This window comes from Thamnophis elegans, chromosome 3, assembly GCF_009769535.1.
Source record: "Thamnophis elegans isolate rThaEle1 chromosome 3, rThaEle1.pri, whole genome shotgun sequence".
Classification (NCBI taxonomy): Eukaryota; Metazoa; Chordata; class Lepidosauria; order Squamata; family Colubridae; genus Thamnophis; species Thamnophis elegans.
In genome coordinates this window covers 45,348,650-45,367,342 of record NC_045543.1, presented here as the reverse complement: position 1 = coordinate 45,367,342, position 18,693 = coordinate 45,348,650, and the positions used below count along the sequence as shown (strand labels likewise).

Genomic DNA, 18,693 nt, shown 5'->3' with positions numbered 1-18,693 from the left:
AAAAGAAAGCCTTCAATGGGAAACTAATTGGGGTCTTGTCAATTTCAGGCAGCAGCCACAAGCACTGTATAGTTCTAACCAACTGAGGTTACAGTTTTGAGCTTGTTAACTTGAGTTTAACACTTTTTAGGGAAGTGCTGTGCTGTGAAGAAGAGCAGTTCAGAATTAGATTGCTTGTTTAGGCAATCCCTCTGCTTTGCCAGGGAAAAGGAAAAACAAGGATCAGTCACAGGACACCAGTGCTAACTGACTATAATTGTGAACAATGACTGAGAAAGAGGAACAGACATAAAAGTAGACACTGCAAAATTACTTTTTCATCCCTGTCATAACTGCACATAGTTGTTGTCCAAGGCAGTTGTTAAAGGGACCCCTGCCACCGTAGCCAAGGTCTTGGAAAAATTGGAAGAAAAGAGAACTGTTCTTAAAAAAATCAATTGCTTTTCATAATTTCCCTATAATTGTAAAATCAAGAGCTTGAATGACTGCTCAATTTAACAGTTGAACAAAGAGAATGAGATGGTCTAAGAAACAATGAACACACTTTTATAGCAGGGAGCTGCATTTTTTCCAGCATTTTTTACTATCAAGAGCAAAAAGGTATAATGACACCATCAGTGGGTGCACAGCCAACATTTTGTTTACTCCTTTTCATATTTGTGTTTTCTAAATGTGTATATGAGTGTTTTATAAATAGAATAAATGATGAAAACCAGGTAAACATGCATGTTTTCCTTCTTGTTTTGCAGACTGCTTTCCCAAAGCTTAAAAATTGCACCACCATTATTTGGCACATTGTCACCACATTTTGGTTGGCACAAATTCAGGAAACACAAAAGGAGCACAAGAAAGGAACCGGAGACTGCATGTGCCTCACAGAATCAGACAGATTATAGGCGTTATCAGATAAATCTGTATTTATCTGAACATTAGGGCGTCATTTGAGTAGAAACCGAATAAGAAAATTGGCTGATTAAAATGCTTGCAATTTACCAAAATTATCCTAGATGAGGAGATTACGGTGGAATGTATACTACAAATTGGCAAAACATAAAATGTCATCTTCCACTGTAAAAGGATACTTCAGAAAGAAAGAAAAAGTTGGACTCTCATTCTTCAGTTGGGTGTTTTGTGCTATATGCTCAGGTTCAGGAGAAAATAGAAGATCCTTAGGATCTAGTGGTTAAGATGCTGGGTTTGTTGACCAGAAGGTTGGCAGTTCAAGACCCAAGCACCGCATGACAGGGTGAGCTCCTATTCTTGCCCCAGCTCCTGCCAACATAGCAGTTTGAAAGCATGTTAACTAAAGTAGATAAATAGGTACCACTTCAATGGGAAAGTAACGGCATTCCATGCATCTCAGCATATAGTCATGCTGGCCACATAACCACAGAAGCATCTTTGGACAATGCTGGCTCACTCAGCTAAGTAACAGAGATAAGCACTCCACCCCCTAGAGTGGGACATGTTTGGAAAGGGGATTTTTTTTATCTTTACCTTAAAACAGGGGTGGAAAACTATGACCCTTTTATGACTTGTGGACTTCAACTTCCAGAATTCCTGAACCAGTCATTCTGGATCAGGAATTCTGGAGTTGAAGTCCACTAGTCATAAAGGGGCCATCGTTCCCCACCCCTGCCTTAGTAGATCCCTAGAAAGCCATTGCATATTAATGCATAACCTCTTTCCTTGACAGCCTAGAGCTCCGAGCAGGACCATCCCTTCTAAACCAAAAGTGGGAAACATGGCCTCTCCAGAAGTTGCTGATTGTCAACTTTCATCAGTTTTAACAAACAAAGTCAAACTTTGCAATAATGGAATATAGTGTCTGATAACAGCAGACCCCACATTTTACTAATACAATTTTCATTAATATGGTCAGAAAAATAAAATAAAGAGAGATAATCTACAAATTATAAAAAACTTGGACTACAAGTATCTTCCAGAGTCATCCAATCATTTTATTCCAAAACAACAGTAATGCGATTAGGCTTCATATTGCTTTAAAAGTGGCAGGGTGACAACCAGAGAGATACTATAAAGTTGAAGTTTTCCTTGGCCAGATGTGTCCGATTCTAGGGCGTGATGCTTCATTTCTTGGCCAAGGGAGCCAGTATTTTCTGAAGGGAATTTCCATGGTCATGGCTATACCCCAAAGATGCATAGAATACTGGCAAGGAAAGAGAGCCCACCCCATCATGTGGCACTCGAATCTCAAACCCCAGCTGTCAGTTTTCTAGCTGACAAGCTTAGCAACTTTAACCACTGAGCCATTGTGACACTCTCAGAGATCCTATACAATACTGTAAATCACTGATCCAGATCCTGTCAAAGACAAGTTTATGCTATTCATTTTTTTTTCTCATCAAGACTTAACCATACAAAAGGCATTTTTCATGACAGAGAGGTGGTCTACGTTTAGTGCTTTTTCCTATATGGAAGTAAATCAATGCTATCTGTAGCAATACTTCCCTTTGGTGATTCAGCATTCTTTGGGATGAAGTATTGCTCCTCCATTTCAGTCATCCCATTGGTTGCTCATCGATAATACCCAAGCAAAACAACAACAAAATACAATCAGTACCAGACTTCTGCAGCTTTCCCTCAGTCAGTACAATCATTGCAATACAAGCCATCCACATTCAAAACCTTGGTAATGTTATTTTTTTCCCTCTCTTCATTTTCTTAACAAATCAGAGAGAAGTTATAAAAATATTAAGCTTCAGTAACTTTACCTATGCATTCACCCTTTTTTTTTGAAGTCCCAAACTCTCACCAAATGGAAAAAAAAACCCACCTGAAAAATCCTGTCCTACTCCTCGGATCATATCACTGTCCCATGTGATGTTTGAATTTTGCCAATAAAAAATAATAAATAAAATCCTAGTCACTGTGATTTTTGGAAAGAAATATGGTCCCTTGGCCCAACAGGAATCTTCCTCTGAATAGAGAAGCCGCATGCTGAAGCTACAATAATTAATTGACTGTGTTAGTTACTATGGCACAATTAAATTCTTCAGTAACACTCCTATTTTTATTTTATTCCACTGCTTTTTCTCTTTACTTGAAAAGAATCCATTAAGAAGGAAAAATAGAGTAGCTCCACCACATCTCTGAACTGTTTGTACCAGGAGCTCTCCATCTGCATTCTGCAAGGATGCTTACTCAAGATGACACAATAACACATATTACAGTTAGTCCTCAATTTACAATCATAATTGAGCCCCAAAATTTATATTGCTAAAGCAAGGCAGTTGTTAAGTGACTCTTGCCCATTTTAAAATCTTTTTGCCATGGTTGTTAAGTGAATTGCTATGGTTATTAAGTGAATCATATGGTTGTTAAGCGAAACCGACTTCCTTCCTTGACTTGTGAGAAATTCCCCAGGAAGGTTGCAAATGACAATTCCAAGACCCTGGGATGCTGTAAAATTGCAAATACATACCAGTTGCCAAGCACCCAAAGTTTGATCATGTGACCGTGGACAGTCGTAAGTGTTGGAACTAGTCATAAGTCACTTTTTGAAGTGCTGTTGTAACTTTGAACAATCCTTAAATGAAATGGTTGTAAGTTGAGGACTTCCTGCAGTTATGCTCAACCTTGTGGAAGTATTCTTGATCTGGAAAATGAAATTCATTGAGGCACAAATGGGATTCTCACCGAAACCAAAGTGGAACCTCTAAGATGGGGAGTATCAAGACGGCTCCAGTTTTCCGTCCTCAACATCTCACATGTGTAACTCCACCTTAGGCCCCATTTCTTCAGCATGACTTAGAATGTGATGGAGCACACAAGGAACTGGATTTTATATATACATTGCCTTGAATTCTGTGTTGAATGATATTCCTGTGTAAATATTCGTGGCATAACAAGAACCACAGACAGCACTCCGCTCTGTGGCCATGCCATTGCCTTGAGCCATACAGGAAGTGGAAGCTGGCCACTCTGACTAAGTAAGAACAACATGCAAAATTGCTCACTGGATTGGATCTGCTGGATTCCTTACAAATACCTATCAGTTGTGTTGAAAATCCAGCTCAGGTTGCAGCTCACACAAAGAATTTGGGCCAGTCTGCTGAAAGCTGAGAGAAAACTCCCCCACCCCCACCCAAAAAGAGCAATGGACTGCAGTAAAATCTTAGATGGTTTGCAGGATATTGACCGAAACAGAGCTATTGTAGGAGGAAGGCCCTCTCCATCTCTGATAGCCAAACCCCAGAGTGAGTCTGGCAGCAAATGTTTTTTTCTGGTGAGACCGATTTATCAAGGCAACTTGGTCTACCAAAATATGAGATGGAGCATACTGCTTTTGCGTTCACCTTTCAGCCCCAATCCTGGAGCTTCACAAACAGTCGCTTCCATGACAAATTATTTCACTGGGAAAACACTTAATCTTCCCCCTGGTACAACCAGCAAAGCGAGGAGAGCCCGTGGCCAAAAGGTTAATACATCTGTCTAATATGCAAGCGGCCAGGATTCAAATCCCAGAAGGGTACTGTCAGCACTCCTCCATTGAATAATTAGGAAAGAAAACCACGAGACTCCATTGATAGAAATCAAGTGTAGTTTTACTAATTATAAATGATTAGAAGCGTAGCAAAGCGAAGACTGATTATTTAGGCGCGAAAGCAAATAATATATAGAATAACCCATTCCCCACCCCTTGGCATCCCAGTTACAGTCCAATCATAATTCTCCCAAGTGTCAGGTGTGAGATAACTTCGAAAGGCATCACCCAGATGGAATGTCTTTCCCGTTGGCCTTGGCGGGAAACCTCCTCTGCATGCTCAATAAGACAGGCAGCAGAAACTCCAGAATCTTCCTCCAGCACAATTAGTATTCCCCTCCCAAATACCATGCCCCCCTCCCCGTTTCAATGGCAGCCGAAGCAGCAGCAAAGCAGAGGCTGACAGGTATGGCTAACAGCTTGAAATAGCTATACTAGTCCCCCTTTGTTGGTAAATTTAAATTTAACACAAAAGAGTCTGGTAGCACTTTCTAAGAGTAACCAATTTTATTGTGAGTTTCATGAGTGAAGTGGTTTAACTGTAGTAGGATCAGGACTTTTCCTCTACCTGACAAAGGAATCAGATTCGGTCTAATGATTAAGCAGAAGGTGAGTTCAAGTCCTGTCTTAACCATGGTCCCATCTTAACCATGAAAGCCAGCTGGGTGACTTTGGGCCAGTCACTCGCTCTCAGCCCAACTCATCTCACAGAGTTGTTGATGTGGGACAAACAGGAAGTGGAAGGTAATGAAGGCAGGATACAAATAAATAAAATAATAATAATTCTCAAGATTCCTTACATCCAGTGGTCCCCTCAGCTGCTGCTGGATGTTCACCAACTGTATCCACAGCCAAATGAAAAATCAGGAGAGAAACCTTCGAAATGAAAATGTTGCTGACTGTGTATACAGGCAATGTTGATGAACAATTCAGACTGTGAGAACAATTTCTGAACACCTAACAGTGCTTAAGGAAAAGGTGGACCCTGAAAGAGATTTCCATACATAGGGATGAGACAATTGAGAGAAAATAGGAGGGAGAGAAAAGGGCTTGTGTGGCTCATTAACCATGGCAATGTTTTCAAAACACACTTCATGTGTTCAGAACCCCCTGAAAACTGTCCTACAATGTCTTGATGTAGTTAGCTACAGCTGCCTCACAATCCCCTGGCTTGGGAAAAAAGTTCATTCCAAAACTCTTCCTTTGTGAAGCCTCTCATCTTCATTACTTTTGCCACCTTCTCTCTGCTTTGCTTCTCCCAAGTCACACCACATTCCTGGGAAGAAGAAAGGCGAAGTCGTCATGTACACATGCAGTTTTTTGGCTAGAATCTGAGAATGTTTTCCCAGTGTCTTCTCCTAGGATTCATTCATTCATTCATTCATTCTTTCTTTCTTTCTTTCTTTCTTTCTTTCTTTCTTCCTTCTTTTTCCTTCTTTCTTTCTTTCCTCCCTCCTTCTTTCCTTCTTAATTCCTTCCTTCTTTCTTATTTCTTTCTTTCCTCCTTCCCTCCTTTCATTCTTTTTTTAATTCCTTCTTTCCTTTTTTCTTTCTTCCCTCCCTCCCTCCTTTCTTTCTTAATCCCTTCCTTCTTTCTTATTTCTTTCTTTCCTCCCTCCCTCCTTTCATTCTTTTTTAATTCCTTCTTCCCTTTTTTCTTTCTTTCTTCCCTCCCTCCCTCCTTCTTTCTTTCTTAATTCCTTCCTTCTTTCTTATTTCTTGCTTTCCTCCCTCCCTCCTTTCATTCTTTTTAATTCCTTCTTCCCTTTCTTTCTTTCTTCCCTCCCTCCTTTCTTTCTTAATCCCTTCCCTCTTTCTTCTTTCTTTCTTTCCTCCCTCCCTCCTTCATTCTTTTTTAATTCCTTCTTTCCTTTTTTCTTTCTTTCTTCCCTCCCTCTCTCCCTCCCTCCTTTCATTCTTTTTAATGCCTTCTTTTTTCTTTTTTCTTTCTTCTCTCCCTCCCTCCTTCTTTCTTTCTTAATTCCTTCCTTCCTTCCTTTCTTAATTCCTTCCTTCTTTCTATCTTATTTCTTAATTCCTTCCTTCTTTCTTTTTTCTTTCTTTCATTCTTTCCTCCCTCCCTCCCTCCCTCCTTTCTTTCTTTCTTTCTTTCTTAATTCCTTTCTTCTTCCTTTCTTCTTCCTTTCTTCTTTATTTCTTTCTATCTTAATTCCTTCCTCTCTCTTTCCTCCCTCCTTTCTTTCTTTCTTCCTTCTTCCATCTTTCTTTCTTTTCTTCCTCCTTCCCTCCTTTCTTTCATTCTTTTTTAATTCCTTCTTTCCTTCTTTCTTTCTTTTCTCCCTCCCTCCCTTCTTTCATTCATTCATTTCAATCTATCTTCTGGAACATTACTCTCACTATTCTAATTTTAAATGGTGTGGGCCATTTCAATGGTCTAAAATGCATTCATTGATTCCATTGAAAATTAGAATTGTCACAGCAGAGTAATACAAGAGCAGAAAAAAGTTCAACATTTACGGCTAACATGATTTAAACTCTAGTTGCTGCAATGCCAACCTCTATTAGTGGCACTTCCATCATTTTGGGGGGAAGGTAAGCAAAAAGATAAAAGCTCCGTTAAATGTAGCTTACTTGTAGGGTTGGGGCCAAGGAAAAATAGTGGTTCTAAATAATAAGGATAAAGCTAATCCAGGATTGATTTTAAAAAGGTATTAAAATAGACCCTCTTCCATTTTTTGTCTCTGAATCACACTGCTCTGTGGGGCTTAATTCTGATTAATCTGAAACAGGATTACACCATTAATCTCTTATTTCCCTCTTGTAAATACAATACAGGATGTTTTTTAAATGTAGAGGTATGTAAAACATTAGCAAGACCCTTTTAAAAATGCATTTAATATTACCTACATAACATAAAATGACCTCGATTTTGTAATAATGACCTTCCTTCCCCACCTCCAGCAGAGGTTCATAGACATCTATTATTCTAATAATATAGTATTATTTGATTGCTTTGTATTATTGATGAGGAGAGATCTTGCTCATCCTTTTTGGCGCCTTCAAGGCAGTTTTTAACTCCTGATGACTGTCTGGACTAGTCCCTGCAGTTTTCTTGGCAAGGTTTTTCATTTTTCCATGTTATTATTACTAATATTATTTCATATTATCATAATTAGTGATATAGAATAAGAGAAAGAAAAATAATGAGTCAAAGAAAGTGCTAAAGTGCAAAAACAAAGAAAGATAAAAAGATACAAAGACATATGTAGCTTTCAATCTTCTTTACAGCAGTTGTAAATACATTTATCATTTTTGCTCTATGGTTACAACATAGCCATATTTTTTTCTATAATCTATTCTTTATAATCATCAAAACTATAAATCATCACCCCACCACCCCACCCCGGATTCACACAAAAATCTACAAGGGGTTTCCAGTCAGCAATAAATGCAGATATTCTCTTTTCTTTGAGCAAAGTCTTCAGCAAGTCCTGTTATCCTTACCAACCTTCTCTCCATTGTGGGTAGTATCAAATATTTCTACCTTTGGGCAAATAATAATGTTGCTGCATTTATCATTTGTGAAAACAATGCTCCGTAACTTTTCTCTTACTGTTTGCCCATCAGTCTTATAAGGAAAACCTCTGGTTTCAATTCTATATTTATCTTTAAAATCCTCTGAATTAGTATTTGCATCCAAAACTTTCTGGCATTTTTACTCATGGTGAAGTTTTCAGAAAAGGTTTGCCATTGCTTACTTCCTTGGGCTGAGAGAGAGTGACTGGCTCAAAGCACCCAACTGTACCCAAGGCAGGTCTAAAACTCACAGTCTCCCAGTTTCTAACCTGATGTCTTAACCTTCTTCCTGCCTGGTCATATTTCTCCAGAGATCTTTTCAAGGGCGAAGCCTTCTTATGAAAACTGGGGGATTCTCCTTGTGCTTTTCTTTGGTTGTGAATTGAAAATGTATATAATGTTTTAAATGTCTACAGAGATTGGAGATTCTCAATCATCCAGGTCTTGTCCCACAGGTGCTACAGAAAGCTTAAAGAAGCTTCTTGGATGAAAAGCAAAATGTTTTCAAAGAGAAAAAGAAAAACCCAAGGAAGTCCAGTTGCCTTTGGGAAATAGCACCTTTCGGAGGATGTTTAAAAGGATTGGGACGCATGGATTTTGAAATAGATACATTTCTTAAACTATATCACACCTATAGCACTGAGTGCTATCATAGAAATGTGAGAGGCAGTGACGGAGGGACAGGAATAGCCATCTCGGTTTTCAACAAACTTTTAAAGTTAAAAAAAAAGCACTGCTCTGGTATTAGGTGGGCCAGTGAAGCAGGCTCACCACCAATAGTAGTTAATAATCAGTTTCAAAATCAGTTTCAAATGAGCTGTTTTGAGAGTTTGATTTGGGACTTCATCAGCCAAAAGAACAATAAATCCTTCTCCCTCCCCCCACCCAAAAGGAGGAGGATTTCGTATTGGGAAGAAAAGCTAATTGCATCCACTTATTCGAGAGATTGGTGTCTTCTTCATTGTCATTTTTGGTTCAGTGTAATCCTTGCAAATCCAAGTCCTTTGGTTGCTAATTAATGGAGGGAGGAAGGGAAGGGGGAGCAGGTAGTCAGCAGGCGAGGTTGATGCTTGGAGATTCCCAAAACAGAGAAAAATACGATTCTTCAAAGAATAAACTCTTTTAAATAATTTTAAGCAAGTGGATTGGAGAAACCGGAGGTTTTTGTTCTTGACACATAAAATAACTACGTCTTCATTTATACCTAACAGACGGCGATCGGCATTATTTTGAGTACCACGTTTAAAAATATAGATACGAGATATAGAGTCCCTCCCCCCAAAAAACCCAGTTTCCTTCTCTTTCTTTTCCCCACCAAGCGGGGGGGGGGGGGGGGGACTGAATGGGACCCGAAGAGCCGACTTAAAATTAAACTCCCAGTCAAGGCATTTGAAGTGGTCTCGCTGGAAGGGACCTAATTCCAGTTCTCTAGGGAAAGCGAAAATAGTTTTAGGTGCAATGCAATTGCGGGAGGATTTTCGGATCCACCTTTTCCTAAGTCATTTACACGACAATGAGACCCTTTCTTAAACCAACGAGTCATTTGAGATTGGAAGAGGGGGAGAAAGATACCCCTACATGACAGTAAATTTAGTAACCGTTACATGGGGAATAATCAGACCTCAGGTTAAAAAAGAGGCCGCATTTATTGCTTAGTTTAAACTCTATCAGGATTTTCTGCAGGGGCGAAATAGCTCCGGGCTCAAGAGTTCAGCTGCTGCGTCAAGTCGCCCGGTTCCGATAAGGAACCGAAATCGTTCCCTTCCCTTCTCCGAAAAGGAAACGCTACGAAGCCCCCATCCTTTCCTCCCGCGGTCATTCCGCAAGCCGTAGCCGATTCCGCCGGGACATCTGAGCCAAAGATTAGGCGTTTTGCGCGGCTGGAGACGTCTCCAGAGCCCTGCAGCCCTTGCAGGGAGATGGGAGTGGGTGGTAGAGGGTCAGCAGGGTGGGGCATGCCGCCCTCCCCTAGAGACAACCCCCTAACCTAAGCAAATTCAACTGGCAAGAGAAGGAGGTCCGAGGCGACTTGGCGTCTAAGTAAACCCCCACCCACCCCGGAGATAGTCGGGTTTTTGCTCCCAATTGCAGGGATTTGATGATCCGGACCGGGGACCTCCTGAAGCTCAGACTTTTCCTCCTCGATTGGCAACTTTCCTTTGCCTGCTTTTCCGGGCGTCCCAAGAAAGCAAACGCTTCTTGGAAGCATCGCGCCCGAAGAGCCACTCCGGGAGCGCCAGAGTCCCACCACCTTCTAATTCCGACGGCTGCTGATCTGCACAGCCACGTTGACCAAAAGAAACATGAAAATGGGCTTTTATTCCCCAGGCTTGTTTGTACAAGAGAGGTACAAAAACTTCAAACCCAGGAAAGCAAACTTTTTCCCCTCCGCTCCCTTGTGCACACAGGGGGAGAGAGGAAGAGGGGGGGATGTGATTTTTGTCGGCAATAAATCTGGAGCTTTGCCTTTTTCTGTCCTGGAAACGGGTTTTTTTCTCGCTTCTGCAAGGTCGCTTTTTTGGCTGCTTTGGTATTTGGGTTTAAATACGTGGGGTTGACAAGCGTGTTTTCGATGTTACCGCGAACGAATCGCGGCTTATTTATATTTCTATTACCGAAATAAAGGGGGCAAAACGCGGTTCCCGATCCCCTGACAGCGATCAGAGGCAGGGAAGACGCTCGAAAGGGTAAAAGAACGGGCGGAAAAAAACGAAAAAGCTGCCGGAGGAGTTTGATTTTCAAGCTGGAGCGGCTAAATACTTCCCCGTGAAATATACCCCGAAAGGGCTCGATGCAACTAAAAAAACCCAAACAAATCTGTCTGCAAAAGCAAATTTACAGAACGATCTCCGAGAGATTCCCCCCCCCCGCGCGCGCCCCCCAACTTTGCCCACCCGCGAGCTGGAGTGACCCCGCTCTCCTAAATACGTTTGTCGGGTTGCAATTGTGGATTTCCACACGCCTTTCTCCGTAGAAAGTCGGACACTGACTTTCAGTGAAACGAGTCTTTCGGAATGTCCTGTTAAAATCGGCAAGAACCAGATAATTTTTCCGAATATTAGAATACTATATTAAAATCTGGAATAAAGTACTGATGAATTCCACGTGCATTCGTGAGCTTTCTGAAGAGCTTACCTTATGAGTAGCTTAAATCCAACAGAGACCTTAATGTAAATGGGATTCTACCCAAGATTGTATAGATGAAATTCATCACGAACTAGAAGAAAATCTGGATTTATGAAGCCCTATTTGATAAAGTCTGCTTTAAACGGAGTAAATCTTACATTTATCCAAATGCCAGACTTCTATCTTGTGCCACGACTTTTATCTAATGAACACCACCCCACCCTAAATAATCAGCAACATTTGCCTCTTCTTTTTATGGTGCAAGCTTCTCCTTCCTCAGAGCCTGTGCGTTAACTTCTTTCTATCTTACCTGGCTATAGGTAGACCAAAGAAGTCCAGAATTAGAAAGAGACAAACTAATTCTTGGGTTAGTTACATTACCCTTGTTTAAAAACTAGTGGGTTAGTTAAAACAATGAGTTGAAGGCTAAACTAGTTAAAATTCATATTATCCCAGTAAAAGGTTACTTATATATTGAATTAATTCACATGAAATGTATTAAAATAATTAAAATTTGCCATTCAAGACTACTGTAATACTGAAACTGGTGTCTGTATACTTGCAAATACGTGGCTTAAAATTCAGTAAAGAGACATCAGATGACAATTGGTAATGTTTTGCACTCCAAGCAAATCCCATTGAAATTAGCAATTAGGCATCAGAAAAAGCAAAATGATTCTGGAAAACTCCTAAGAAGGTTGCTTAGAAAAATCAGGCATTCTGGCCCAGTGAAAGGGGTTTCATTCTGGCCTATTCGTTTTCTTATATTGTGATTTTGCACTACAACTGTAACACATTCAACTACTACATTCTCATCAAGGACGATTTTGTTCGTACACTATACCTAATACTAAGTACTAATGTAATTAATAGCATATGTAGCTATTCAAGTATGAGATAAGGATAGAAGAAAACTGCCTGTTTAAATTCCTGCTGAATGTCACCGATCAGGTTCTCGATCAGGTTATTGGGATTCAATGGCAATGAAACTTTTGCTAGGTAAAGTACATAGCTATGCCCACATAATTAAAAAAAAACAAGTTTCACACAAATTCATATTTACCATTTAGTATAATGGCCTGCTGCATAGGGATGATTAAGGGTATTTGCACAGCACAGGAGTTGGAAAAAGTTGCTGTTTGGATTGCAAAATTAATCATGGTGGCTTTGCTTCATTGTAAATGTGTTGCTCCTACTGATCTCTTTTATGTTTTTATTGCTGTTCTTTTTGATTGCTTTATCTACTAGCTTGTTATTCTTGTTGTGTTTTTGATGCATTGTTGGCTTGTTTTTATTGTGTTTCATTATCTTTGCATTAGCAGCTTTCAACCAGACAAGGAGCATTGCCCTTTAACCATTTTAAAGAACATATATTTACACAGTAGTATTACAATTCTGCCATCTATACATGTCTATTCAAATTTAAGCCATCAAATGAGCTTAAACCATTCAGTATACTATACCTGCAAATTAATCCAGGAATCCTTATAATAACTTTGTGAGATAGACCAGGGATTTATCTGGTTCACACCTCAGCCTTTTAGGCACCACAGGGTTTTAGTTCTTTTGGTCAATTTGCTCATTCTAGTTGGGTTCACATGCTGTTCTGGTGGCTTGGAATGAGGAGGTTCCAATTCACCCATTCACATCCTAGCCTAGTTGAATCCTATTTAAACAGGACTTGAAAGAAAGTAAGAACTTGTGCAGTTTATTCACTGAAAGCAATAAGGCACAGAGTTTGTATTCCCAACATTCATATTGAAATGCTTTTATTGGAGTTTACTGAATGTGTGGTTTGATTGCTATGAACCGTGCAGTCATATGTGGTTTTTGCTATTCTTGTAACCTGCTTTGGATGTTATGGTTGCAAAGAAACATAAATATTTGTACAATTCTTTTCAATTAGTGATGGCTTTCTCCTAGAAAGTAAAGGTTTGAACAGAGAAGCTCCTGTCCTCACCATGTGACTGTTGGCCTCATCTGCTTCTAACATGGGAAATTCCTTTTTGCAAGTTTCATAAATGAACTCTTTTCTCCAGTTCTTCTCTCACCCCCTTTCAAAACTGCACATGAGAATGGACATTATGGTAAAAGATGATTAGATATACTTTCTTTTATGTGTGCGGAAACATCAATTTCACTGGATTGTATCCCCCTACACACACATCCTATTAAAACAGTTGGGAGAAAGGTATGTATGTTTTCTTCATTTGCACCGTTTGGGATTTACAAATTGAAACTATGTTGTAATAATTGTTATTATTATTTCACTCCGTAATTGTCTTTCTACAGGGAAGATGCTGCAACTTCACTATTGATCAGCTTTCCTTTAAGTGAAACTAAAGTTTAAATGAAAAAGATTCCTGGGCTTTGGTCAAATTCTGCAGTATCACACACCAATCAGGCACCCACTACTCCCTGAAAACGATAGGGAAACTGAGTACAGAACCAGGAAGGAGAAGTTCCCATTCCTGAGTACTCCAACAGGTGAGAAAGAGAGAAATATTTGCTTACCTATGACCTGATCCATTTTGGTTTCTCTTGAAAAAGCAGATATATACACCCTTGCAGCTATCCTGCTGGCCTGATCTCAGCAAATGAGATTGAGTTGGCTAAAGCAAGCGGTTGTGGAAGGCCTGATCAAGTGTTGCAGGAGGAGATAGAAGGGCTGCTCAGCAAACAACAGAAGAGTGCAATCAGAAGGGTGTCTCTATTCAGGGGTCAGTTCCACTAAATTCAGTGAGACGGAATACTTCAGATAAGTAGATGTAAGGCTGTTGACCTAAGGTTTCATATATCACTGCACACTGATTTGGTTATAATCCTACTGAGCAGTCAGACACACTTCACAGAGAAATACAGAGAACGGGCAGGTTTTCTAGTTTCCCCGCTAGGACTAGGTGTGCTAGGAATGTGAGATCCCTCCACTAGTGAAAGGGGCCCACTACCTTCCCCATTTGGTACAGCGTCTTCTGAACCAAGCCCCAAAGCAACCCGGACAGCATGGAATTCTGTAAACAAATACGGGGCTAGCCATCTGCTTCAAAGTGCAAAATGAACCTTATTTTATTTGGGAAATGTATTTATAGGGGAAATATATTTGTCCACCCACTCTCTGGGCAGCTTACAGGCAGAAAAACTTCAGTATAAAAAATTAAAAATTAAATTAAAAAAATACCATCACGCAACACCCCCACCCACCTCCAGCGACAACACGCAGCCGGATGGGCCAGCGGATGGGCTTTTTTGTCCCCCAATGTCCCGCTGCTTGAGAGGGCACTCCCATGACCCTCGACCCGCCCGAAGAACGCCCCGCAGCGCTCCTTTCACCACGTTTTGCCCTGGACGCCCACGGGTGGCTGTCACTCCTTGAGGCGTCTCTCGGTTGGCAGCCGAGCTCGCCCGCTCTTCTTCCCGACGGTATAACCCCTCCCGGTTCCTGCCTGCCCTGGGCCAGGCCCCTCCCTCTACAAGCCCTCTCAGCAAAGCCCTGTGGCTTTGCTGCGCCCCTGGCATTCTCAAGAGAGGCTGCTCTGGCAAGCTTGTCTCCACTCGTCCCTTGAAGGCACGACAGCTGGAAGGGAGTGCCGGCCGACGGCTGCTCGGCTGCAGAGAGAGAGCGCAAGCAGCTCCGGAGTCCTGCCGCGGCTAGGGTAGCTCGCCTCCTGGTTGGGCAAGGTGCGCTCGCAGCTCTTCCAGAGGCGGTGAAAGAAGCGGAGATCGCAGGTCTCCCTCTACGAGCGTTCCCGAAGCGCCTTCTTGGAGGAGCGGCATCTAAAGGGAAAGATCGGCTTGTTTCCCACCGCGTCGTCCCAGCGCCTCCATCCATCGTCGGAACCCGGCCGGCAGGTATTTCAGGACCGCTTCTCACCCTTCGCTTGAGTCGCTTGAGCCGCTAAGCCATGGAAAGTCTGAAGGCGCGTTGCCCTGCCGGTCCTCGAAGATCGGCTTCCTTTTAGGTCTGCCGGGCACCACAGAGTCAGGCTGCCCAGGAGGTTGAAGGTCTTGGGGGACATCATCGCCCTAGATTTCTCCCAGAGGTTCTCAAGCTCCAGCACCCAAACGCAGCGGGCTCCGAAGCTGCTCTCTTCGCAACCCCACCGGCATTCGCGCTCTTAGATCCTTGCCAGAGCGGGACCGAGGGTGCCTTGAAGATACTCCTTCGGACGTCAGCCAGGAAAGAGCGAGGCTGGCGCACCCCAGTCCTCAAAGTTGCCCGTTAATCGCCTGCAACCTGCATCGCCGTCGGAGGCGGAGGTAGAGCCTGGGATGACGGCCGAAAGCCCTCAACCGACGGGTTGCGCGGTGAGCCGGCCCGACGCCGAAGCCGAAGCCGCCTCTAGGCTTCCCGCGCTGGTGAAGATGGAGCCGGCAGCCCCGGGAGAGGCCCTGGAGCCGGAGCCGTCGGAAGAAGACGGGATGGGAAGTTCGCGGCCTATCGGACGCCGCCGCAAACGGCCGGTCCAGCGCGGGAAACCCCCGTACAGCTACATCGCGCTCATCGCCATGGCCATCGCGCACTCTCCGGAGCGCCGCTTGACCCTGGGCGGCATCTACCGCTTCATCACCGAACGCTTCCCCTTCTACCGCGACGGGCCTCGCAAGTGGCAGAACAGCATCCGCCACAACCTTACGCTCAACGACTGCTTCGTCAAGGTGCCCCGAGAGCCCGGCCGGCCGGGCAAAGGCAGCTACTGGGCCCTCGACCCCCACGCCCGCGACATGTTCGAGAGCGGCAGCTTCTTGCGCCGCAGGAAGCGCTTCAAGCGTAGCGACCTTTCCACGTATCCGGCCTACATGCACGAGGCGCCGGCCCAGCCCGTCGGGCCTTCGCTGAGCTCAGCCTACGCCCCTCCTGCTGCTCTCTGCTATCCTTCCCAGCCGCCCCTCTTCAGCCTGGGGCCCCTCATGGCCCAGCCGAGCCCGGAGCTGGTGCAGCAGCATAGCATGGACATAAACTCTTCTCCTAGCAATGCCTGCTCCTTTGCTGGGTCCGCAGCTTACTCTAACCAAGCCTGCACCGCAGCTTCTGGTCTAGGCAGGCCCCACAACACCATGCCTTACTCTTACGCCATCCCCAGTGCCCAGCAACTCCAGGTTAACCAAGGCGCTTATTCCCAGAGCAGCAGCAGTAACCTCTTTGGGGCTTCTGCCCGTCTAGGAGTACCTACCTCACCCCCCATCACTAATGACAGCATGGATTTCTATGGCAGAATGTCGCCTAGCTCCTACAGCTCTTTGGCTCACGGGTACAATGCCGGTGGGCAGCTCAGCAGTCCCGGAGCCTACCTGCGCCACACCTCTTACCCCAGTAACATGGAAAGGTTCGTTTCAGCCATCTGAAGTCAAGGAGAAACTTGGTTAGGGGAAAAAGAGAGCAAGGCAGGGCAGGGGAAGGGTGAGATCTCCAGTTGTATTATCTTCCCCTTGGGCTTAGATTACCATCGTGAGCATGTTACCCTGGCACCGGCAGGAAGGTTGTGGTGTTCATTCGGTGAGACTGCACATCGATACGCCAATCAGCACCATTATTTAAGTCTGTAAGAGGAACAGGACAATGGAGGTGTTCACAATGCAGGGCTGGTGTAAAGATTTAACTTTGTGAAGTGAATGCACTATACAGTATGAAGCTAATGACTCTGCTGTGTAGGTGGGAGTGTTGAGAAGACACAGGGGACCCTTTCATGCTGTGAGCTATGAAACGCACCACCTGTCAGAACCAAAGGCAATGCAACGTATCAGATCTTTTTGTGTGCTTTTCCATTCCTGTCAACTCTCCTCCACTTTTTCTTTTGTGAGCTCCCTCTTTACAAAATCATTTGTTGTAGCTGTAGCCTCAATAAGTAGCAAGCTTTTTCTTTTTCATTTTTTTTACCTAGTCCAATTATTAGCAATATTATGAATAACTAGTAGGTGTATGCTTAATACCCTCAATGTCAAGTTTTCAGTGACTCACAAGTTCATTTGGAGAAATAAATGTGGAGTCAATGATTCACCCTTCTGTTTGAATGCTTTCTGCTGGCTTTGGAAATGCAATAAATAACCTTTGAAACTGATTTTCTTGGAACTTTCTGATTTGTAGCTGGTTATTTTCAGTTAGATAGCTTGCATTGCAGCGCATAAAGGAACTTGCCTCCACACTTCAGTGCATGTATTGTTCATCAAATTAAGTCAGATTTCTCTTCATTTTTATGGGTTGTAAAAATATATGCTTAGCAGCTGTATAGTCAGCTACGTAATCAGATAGGAGTACATTCACTAATGGCTTATGTGTAAGAGATAAGAAAATGTCAAATTCACCCCTAGAAAGAAGACATTTGTCCATATACGGTAACTTCCCTGCTTTTAAAATTCAGCTTCGATTTTTGTGACTGAGAAATACATACTGTGTTCAAAACATAAAAGCTATTGTATATTTTCTGAATAACACAGTAATCAAATTATTCACCCAAAAAGGCAATTCTATTTTTTTCAAAATGATGCTTTTTACCAGGGGGCAGTTTTGGGGTTTTTTGAAGACTTCTGCTCACCCTACTTTACTTATCTTTCATAGCAATCAAGATTTTGATATTGTTATACTGGTAGTTGAGGCAGAAATACAAAGAAAAGCTTTAAAATGAATGGCTAAACCCATATGATCAAATACTGTACATTATCATTAAAAGTAAAAAGAGTAAAATCGGTTATCGTCTTGCAATCCTGGATCAAAAAACTAACGTTTTAATAAGAACTATAGGTATCAGGACTCCCATTAGCTGAAAGCTGTTTACAATCCAAACAAGACTAATATCACACGTCCCTATAAATCACATAGTACAACATTGTTACGGTTGCACCATTTCAGACTTCAGGAATAGAGAGACTAACTTATTATAAATGACAAAGAATCTTTTGCAAATTCAGGGTAATAACATATTAGTTATTTAGTTGTTAGAAAAGTTCTAATGAGCCTTTCCTTAATGTTCTATGTATAGGAAGTTCTTAACACAGAAAATATTCAAAATTCAATTTCCATGGACGTGCACTTATAGATTTGAAATGAATTTTGGACCATAACATTCATATGATGAACATGCAGAGTTTGAGCCAGATAGTGTGTTCAGGATGATGAATTTGACTTACTGGGTTAGACCAAAAGTGTCAGAATTCAGCATTCTTGAAGAAATAGTAGCTAATTAGGTTCCTCTGGATACTTAGAAGAAGGGCACGAAATTCAGCGTATACTTGCTATTGTTTGTTCCCAACATCTTTATAGATTTTCTAAGGTAAAGCATTTATGAAAATGGTTTCATTTAGTAAAAACCCTAGAGAGAAACACCATCTGTGTAATGTGTCAAATTTTTTTGAAGTTAGTGGCTCCCACCAGTAATTTGGATAGCACCTGCTTTTCATATGTTAATTCTATGTTCAGTGTAGCAAGCAAATTAATTTGGTAAAAGGAGAAGGGGTCGGAATTGCTTCAATTTATTGCCAGCTAGTTCTGTGCAGTTGAGAAGAAGATACTTTCCTTCAACCACAGACCA

At 42.3% G+C, this 18,693-nt stretch overlaps 1 protein-coding gene across 1 annotated transcript; it reads left to right on the top strand.

The window, feature by feature from the left end:
• Positions 1–15,439: 15,439 nt before the first annotated feature.
• Positions 15,440–16,513, top strand: FOXE1 (forkhead box E1). Its single transcript, XM_032213142.1, has one exon. It carries the CDS (start codon positions 15,440–15,442, stop codon positions 16,511–16,513), a length of 1,074 nt encoding a protein of 357 aa, XP_032069033.1.
• Positions 16,514–18,693: the final 2,180 nt, after the last annotated feature.

Coding starts and splice junctions, on each gene's coding strand:
- FOXE1 (XM_032213142.1), top strand. CDS start 15,440: ATGACGGCCGAAAGCCCTCAACCGACGGGTTGCGCGGTGAGCCGGCCC.